Source organism: Anomaloglossus baeobatrachus, chromosome 1 (assembly GCF_048569485.1).
Source record: "Anomaloglossus baeobatrachus isolate aAnoBae1 chromosome 1, aAnoBae1.hap1, whole genome shotgun sequence".
In the NCBI taxonomy this organism is placed as follows: Eukaryota; Metazoa; Chordata; class Amphibia; order Anura; family Aromobatidae; genus Anomaloglossus; species Anomaloglossus baeobatrachus.
In genome coordinates, this window is record NC_134353.1 from 940,133,459 (window position 1) to 940,141,475 (window position 8,017).

The 8,017-nt window shown below is 56.6% G+C and overlaps 1 protein-coding gene across 1 annotated transcript in view; it reads right to left on the reverse strand.

Moving 5' to 3' along the window:
• The window catches only part of LOC142256680 (G-protein coupled receptor-associated protein LMBRD2-like), a 51,652-nt gene extending 44,302 nt beyond the window's left edge, over positions 1–7,350 (reverse strand). The window contains exons 1-3 of the mRNA XM_075328505.1: positions 7,205–7,350; positions 3,708–3,926; positions 2,603–2,733 (exon numbers count right to left, since the gene is read on the reverse strand). Of these exons, the coding sequence (XP_075184620.1) occupies positions 2,603–2,733; positions 3,708–3,881 (305 nt within the window). The 5' untranslated portion in view covers positions 3,882–3,926; positions 7,205–7,350. The remainder of the gene's footprint in view (positions 1–2,602; positions 2,734–3,707; positions 3,927–7,204) is intronic.
• Between the last annotated feature and the right edge of the window lie 667 nt (positions 7,351–8,017).

The window sequence follows — 8,017 nt, forward strand, 5'->3', positions numbered from 1 at the left end:
GGGGCGTACGGCATCCCCCTCAGACCTCCTCACCCATGCGCGGTGGGCGTACGGCATCCCCCTCAGACCTCCTCACCCATGCGCCGTGGGCGTACGGAAACCCCTCAGACCTCCTCGCCCATGCGCGTGGGCGTACGGAAACCCCTCAGACCTCCTCGCCCATGCGCGTGGGCGTACGGAAACCCCTCAGACCTCCTCGCCCATGCGCGTGGGCGTACGGAAACCCCTCAGACCTCCTCGCCCATGCGCGTGGGCGTACGAAACCCCTCAGACCTCCTCGCCCATGCGCGTGGGCGTACGGAAACCCCTCAGACACTCCTCGCCCATGCGCGCAGGCGGGCGTACGGAATCCCCTCAGACCTCCTCGCCCATGCGCGCAGGCGGGCGTACGGAATCCCCCTCAGACCTCCTCGCCCATGCGCGCAGGCGGGCGTACGGAATCCCCTCAGACCTCCTCGCCATGCGCGCAGGCGGGGCGTACGGAAACCTCTCAGACCACCTCGCGCAGGCGGGCGTACGGAAACCTCTCAGACCACCTCGCCCATGCGCGCGGAGGGCGTGCGGAATCCCCTCAGACCTCCTCGCCCATGCGTGCGGAGGGCGTACGGAATCCCCTCAGACCTCCTCGCCCATTGCGCGGGCGGGCGTACAGAAACCCCTCAGACCTCCTCGCCCATGCGCGGGCGGGGCGTACAGAAACCCCTCAGACCTCCTCGCCCATGCGCGGGCAGGCGTACAGAAACCCCTCAGACCTCCTCGCGCGGAGGGCGTACGGAAACCCCTCAGACCTCCTCACCCATGCGTGCGGAGGGCGTACGGAAACCCCTCAGACCTCCTCACCCATGCGTGCGGAGGGCGTGCGGAATCCCCTCAGACCTCCTCGCCCATTGCGTTCGGAGGGTATACGGAAACCCCTCAGACCTCCTCGCCCGCGCGGGGCGGGCGTACGGAAACTCCTCAGACCTCCTCACCCATGCGTGCGGAAACCCCTCAGACCTCCTCGCTCATGCGCGCGGAGGCCGTACAGAAATCCCTCAGACCTCCTCGCCCATGCGGGCGTACGGAAACCCCTCAGACCTCCTCGCCCATGCGCGGGTGGGCGTACGGAAACCCCTCAGACCTCCTCGCCCATGCACGCGGGCGGGCGTACAGAAACTCCTCAGACCTCCTCGCCCATGCGCGCTGGCGGGCGTACAGAAACCCCTCAGACCTCCTCGCCCATTGCGCGGGCAGGCGTACAGAAACCCCTCAGACCTCCTCGCGTCGGAGGGCGTACGGAAACCCCTCAGACCTCCTCACCCATGCGTGCGGAGGGCGTGCGGAATCCCCTCAGACCTCCTCGCCCATTGCGTTCGGAGGGTATACGGAAACCCCTCAGACCTCCTCGCCCGCGCGGCGGGCGGGCGTACGGAAACCCCTCAGACCTCCTCACCCATGCGTGCGGAGGGCGTGCGGAAAACCCCTCAGACCTCCTCGCTCATGCGCGCGGAGGCCGTACAGAAATCCCTCAGACCTCCTCGCCCATGCGCATGAGGGCGTACGGAAACCCCTCAGACCTCCTCGCCCATGCGCGGGTGGGCGTACGGAAACCCCTCAGACCTCCTCGCCCATGCACGCGGGCGGGCGTACAGAAACTCCTCAGACCTCCTCGCCCATGCGCGCTGGCGGGCGTACAGAAACCCCCTCAGACCTCCTCGCCCATGCGCGTGAGGGCGTACAGAAACCCCTCAGACCTCCTCGCCCATGCGCGTGAGGGCGTACGGAATCCCTCAGACCTTCTCGCCCATGAGCATGGAGGGCGTTCGGGCCACCCCACCCATACTCAGATGTATAGTGTATGCAGCAAAAGTCCGCAACTTCAGAAGCTGTCTAGTAATGTGCACGTATGGCGAGAGAGGAGCAGATCGATGCACAACGTTGCCATTCAGGAGCCTAGGAAAAGGTTTTGACAACCCAGGCAAAATCTGTGATGGAGGCCATATATGTGACATGGGCTATACAGAAACCCTTAAAAATGGCTCAACATAAATGTAACCCCCCCAGAAACATCCGCCAAACACGTATAGCACTTATGCGTACCCGATGTATTGAGCCAATATATTGCACCTGTTTAACCCTCTTAATGCTGCGGTCAATTGTTATGGCAGCATTTAAGTAGAGGGATGTGCACACCAAAGCTCAAGGTAATAAAATGATAAAATGCAATTGTGATCTATAGAACAATAAAAAAAAAATATCTATATGAGGGTTTGGGTTTTTTTTTGTTTTTTTTTTTTTTTTTTTTTTTAGAAGGGTCACTTTGCAAAAAAAAAAAAAAAAAGGGATAAAGAAGAGAGGAAAAATAAATAAGTGTCCTGAAAGGGTTAGCAACTGCTACATAGTGTAGGGCACTGAGCGTTGTCCTGGTCACTTCTATACCCCGGGCACAGGCGGCAGTAAGAAGGTGGCGCAGGAGGACAATGAAGAGGGTCAGTGAGGGTGGCAAGAAACGGACCCTCACTGATCTACTGCTGCTGGTCAACACTAAGGCATGAGGGTCTTTTGCGGAGGCAAATGTGGACTCTGCCTCGTAATGTCATCGCCGGTTACACATCCGTCATACCTTACTGCGATAGTCGTCACGTCAGGAGAGGAGGCGTTGGTAATGGCCGCTCTCGTGGTTGTAGTAAGATGGCTCACATTGATGGGGGAGGGGGTGACTGCGTTCCTCGCGATGCATCGATTGTATATTGTCTAAAAAGGCAAGAAACAGAAAAGCTTTATCCTGCAATATAATTACTACTGTAATGTAATGGAGGGAAGACAGAGGGGCGCCTGGAAGAGAGGAGAGGAGACGAGACAAGGGCGCCTGGCAGAGGGGAGAGAGGAGACGAGACAAGGGCGCCTGGCAGAGGGGAGAGGAGAGGAGCCAAGGGCGCCTGGAAGAGGGGGAGAGGAGAGGAGCCAAGGGCGCCTGGAAGAGGGGAGAGGAGAGGAGCCAAGGGCGCCTGGAAGAGGGGAGAGGAGAGGAGCCAAGGGCGCCTGGAAGAGGGGAGAGGAGAGGAGACAAGGGCGCCTGGAAGAGGGGAGGGGATAGGAGACAAGGGAGCCTGGAAGAGGGGAGGGGAGAGGAGCCAAGGGCGCCTGGAAGAGGGGAGGGGAGAGGAGCCAAGGGCGCCTGGAAGAGGGGAGGGGAGAGGAGCCAAGGGCGCCTGGAAGAGGGGAGAGGAGAGGAGCCAAGGGCGCCTGGAAGAGGGGAGAGGAGAGGAGCCAAGGGCGCCTGGAAGAGGGGAGAGGAGAGGAGCCAAGGGCGCCTGGAAGAGGGGAGAGGAGAGGAGCCAAGGGCGCCTGGAAGAGGGGAGAGGAGAGGAGACAAGGGCGCCTGGAAGAGGGGAGAGGAGAGGAGACAAGGGCGCCTGGAAGAGGGGAGAGGATAGGAGACAAGGGAGCCTGGGAGAGGAGAGGAGACAAAGGAGCCTGGAAGAGGGGAGAGGAGAGGAGACAAGGGAGCCTGGGAGAGGAGAGGAGACAAAGGAGCCTGGAAGAGGGGAGAGGAGAGGAGACAAGGGAGCCTGGAGGAAGGGAAGACAAGGGAGCATGGCAACAGCTTACTTCCCTTTCCCCATGCAAAATACATGAGTATTCAGAGGAGTGTGTGTATTTAAGGCGTGTGGCTGGCCAAACAGACACATTATACACCGTACGTCTTGGCAGAAAGTACAACTCACCGTACTAACATCCAGTGGTATTATAAACACAATGAGGAAACACAGGCACCAGGCCAGCAGTGTGGCCACCAGGACCAGGCGGTGCTGCTTCTTGAAGTCACCATATCGATGCAGAAGGAAAAGGGCAAGAAAGAAGACGAAGACCACCTCTATACCGAGGGCAGCGCCGCTCATTGTTACCAACCGGCCGGGACGGTGGAAAGTAGACTGGAGGCAACCCTGCAGGAAAGGAAGATGGGAGAGGATTAATATGCACAGCATGAATGTTGGAGGCGGTCAGCATTTACATATAAAGAACAATAAAAACATTAAAGCCCTACAAAAAAAAAAAACAAAGGAGACTGTAGAAAGTAATGGGGTGGTCCCATCTTAGGCACCAGACATCCCAGATATGTGACGGATATGGGTGTCACCTCTAGGACCTGCACCCGTCTACGCATAGAATGAAGGGCGGCAGCCGGCCCAGCCATTGTGCAATATTCATTACTCTGGAAGGAGCGGATTATTACAGAGGATGTCTCCTGACCCCCGCCCCGTACACTGCAATAATAAAGTACACCCTGGAAGCCGCCGATCCGAGCTACTAATTAGGATCCGGGTCTAGAAATAGCAGCGAGGAAGTCATTTAACCCTGTAATAACCAGTGCTGTTTTAACCAGCCGGATTTTTTCTGTGCCCTTTTGCTTTTAGTATTGGAGGTGGCTGTATGAAGCGCAGTTTAAAGCCGGTTTCACACATCCTTCTTTTTGCCGGTTTCGCGGATCCGGCGCGCTCCCGTACAGTGAATACAGTACAGTGACAGCGCTGTAACTTCCAGGTCACATGCGCCGGTCACATGACAGCACGTGACTGGCGCTTGTTGCGCTGTCATTGTACTGTATTCACTGTACGGGAGTGCGCCGGATCCGCGAAACCGGCAAAAAGAAGGATGTGTGAAACTGGCTTAATACATGGGAAATCATATATTATACATAAAGATTGCATTATAATTACTTTTTGTTTTTTTTAGTTGATTTAAGGGGTCTTGTTTTTTACATTTTCAGTGTGAGTGTATGGACCGCCGCCATAACTGTGATAGGAATGAGATGAGAACTGGGCCGAATCTTCAGAAACGTCTCCGCCTGGGGCCACGACACTACAGGAAGGCCGAGGATTGTCACTTTCCAGACCATAAATCCAGTTATTGTAAGGCGCAGCTTGCAGTTTATGCACCGTTACAACGCCGCAGTCATAGGAAGCTGCAAACTGCGCGAGCATCCAACTGAAAGGGACATGTGGGAGGAGCCTTGTGAGGTCAGCACCTCCCAGCCAATCAGCATACTTGCAAATGATCACAGTGATGCTGACTGGCTAAAATGCCTGGAGGGGAGGGCAGAGGAGGCACGGGCGGCCGCGCAAGGGCAGAGGAGGCACGGGCGGCCGCGCGAGGGCAGAGGAGGCACGGGCGGCCTTATTAATGTCTCATAATTCATTAGCAAGTTCTTATGCATGAGCTCACATGTGTAGGGGCTCATCCCTCACTTATTGCTCTCCGGCCTCTTTCTCCGCCTAGCGACGGCCTCCTGCCAGTGATTGACAGGTCACTTGTCCAGTCAATCCTGGTCAATATTCACATAAATCAGAGGCAGAGATCACGTGAGAATTGCTCCTTAAAAGGGTTGTCCAAAATGAAAAGAAAAACACGGCTGATTTCTTCCAGAAACGGCCCCACACAAGGCCACAGGCTGTGTGTGCTACTGCAGATTAGAACTGCTCATGTCACCAGCAGCAGAGGTGCGGTGCACACACGACCCGTGGCCTTTCTGTAAGAGAGCCATGATTTTCTAACACGACTTCTGCTCCATCTCATGATCTGAGCTCCCAGTGTGGATGACCGGACACGTCCCAGTCCGTTAGTTAATATTATACTGGTGTGTCCCTACTGATAATATGTGCATCGCTACACAGCGGCCATAGCAAAGACTGGACTAGAGAAAGCACAACGCTCCTACAAAGGAGGGGAAAATTCTTCAGTTAAAGGGGCTCTCCAATAATGTAATAAAATGGTCCCTGTCACATTTCACAACAGCAGCCGGACGCGATCACTTGTCAGGACGAGCTGCAGTCTGAAGGAACAACTCCTGAGACCGGTGTCTCAACTATCAGAGGAGCGATATCAAAGGCACACACACTGGTGAGCCGGGGAGCAGGGCTGCAATAGGAGAAGAAATAAATCTCACTGACTCCGCAGAAAGGATTTTTCTCCAGCTTGAGATCTTTCAGCTCAGACAGCCAAGATTTGTTCCTTCTCCAGCCACAGGCCTTCTCCTCGGCTCAGCAGCTTACAATGCAGCTCCTCTGTCAGTGGAGACACAGATCTCAGGAGCTGGGTTTCTTTAGCAGCCCATCCTGACAAGCTGCTGCTTCATTACATCGTGGAGAATATCTACCCCGTCTGGCTTTAATTTATTATGGTCAGATTCAGACGAATGGATCGCGGCTGCACTGAGGAGTCCGGATCGTTAATAAAACCCCAAGAGCACTGACACTGCAGCATCAGGGACCCGAGAGGCCGGCAGCTCTTTAGATTTGCAGTTGGTTGAAATTATCGCCTGTAATAACCTGCCGGAGAGGCTGCGGCCACAAATACACCTCCATCTCACCCAGGTGCATACTGTATGTGAAATGGGGACGGGGGGGGGGGGGGGGGGGCGCATGGAGGACGGGGGGACTCGGGGGCGCGCAGAAAAGCAGAGGGGGGGGGGGCGCGCAAAAGGACCAGGGACGGGGGCGCGCAAAAGGACCGGGGACGTGGGAGGGGGGGGATTTGCGCAAAAGGACCGGGGACGGGGGGGGGGGGGGAAGCGCAAAAGGACCGGGGACGTGGGAGGGGGGGGATTTGCGCAAAAGGACCGGGGACGTGGGAGGGGGGGGATTTGCGCAAAAGGACCAGGGACGGGGGGGGGGGGCAGCGCAAAAGGACCGTGGACGGGGGCGCGCAAAAGGACCGGGGACGGGGCGCGCAAAAGGACCGGGGACGGGGCGCGCAAAAGGACCGGGGACGGGGCGCGCAAAAGGACCGGGGACGGGGCGCGCAAAAGGACCGGGGACGGGGCGCGCAAAAGGACCGGGGACGGGGCGCGCAAAAGGACCGGGGACGGGGCGCGCAAAAGGACCGGGGACGGGGCGCGCAAAAGGACCGGGGACGGGTCTTTCCTCAGCACTCCTGACCTCTGCCTTTCCCCCTGCGCTGCCCTCTCTCATGCGCTGACACACTGCTCCGCACACTCAGCTGTGCCGGGGTTTCCATTCATTGAAGGCAGCGCTCACAAGAATACAGAGCGTCCCTCTCCTCCCACGTGATTCTTTACCCTTTCACTGCAGACCGACCGGCGGGATAAGATAAGTGACACATTAACCCCTTCCTCCCCAGACTGCACCAAGCAGCGCACAATACCGGTGCTCCAGTCACTGCGACCCAGCCACAACGTGCAGGACCGATCCCTCTGCGGCCTCACCTGCTTCTATGTCTCTCCACAAATCACCGGACACCGCTCGTCCCCGGGAGCGTCCAGACTGTCAGGCACTCACAGCCCAGGACTCTCTGACAACACGAAAAAAAAACCCACGACTAATCGTACGTCATTTCCGACCAACTTCCGCCCTGTAGAGGTAACAGACCGTCAGGGTGACGTCACTTCCGGCCAGCAGTGCCGTACGGGCGCTAGAGGTGATAGTAGTAGAAATTACCCCGGGGGCTTCTGTCTTCGCCTCGGCAGCCATATTGTGGTTGATCTATACATTGTGTATTCTGAGCCCTATAGCATTCAGATAAAATTGGATGAGATCAAGAATTTGGGGGGGGGGAGACTCTAACTGCCTGCCTGCCCTTTCATGAAGAGTTATCAGCAGACTGCTTATCAGCAGAGGCAGGATAACACTGACAGGTAACATTATAATAGGTGATGTGACAGCTTACCTCCTCTTTCTTCACAATGATTTTTGCACACACTCATTAGATGCTTTAGACACCTGCATTAAATCCTACGGAAATCGGAGTCGGGTGTATGGATTGGGGTCACGGGTTGAGCTCTCTCCATACCCGGCAGGGGATGTCTGTGTGTTACAGCCAGGACCTGCCACAAACAATCACAGGTGGAGTTCCGCACACAATTGTTAGCCTGTAAATCCCGCTGTCAAACGGGAATTAACATGTGGTGGCATAGGGGTGCGCCATATTCAGCTCCCATCAGGGCACCCATGCCATGATTATGGGTGCTATGACTGCAGGGGTCTCCATACCATCATTTCAGCACTCCTCTGAAACCTGC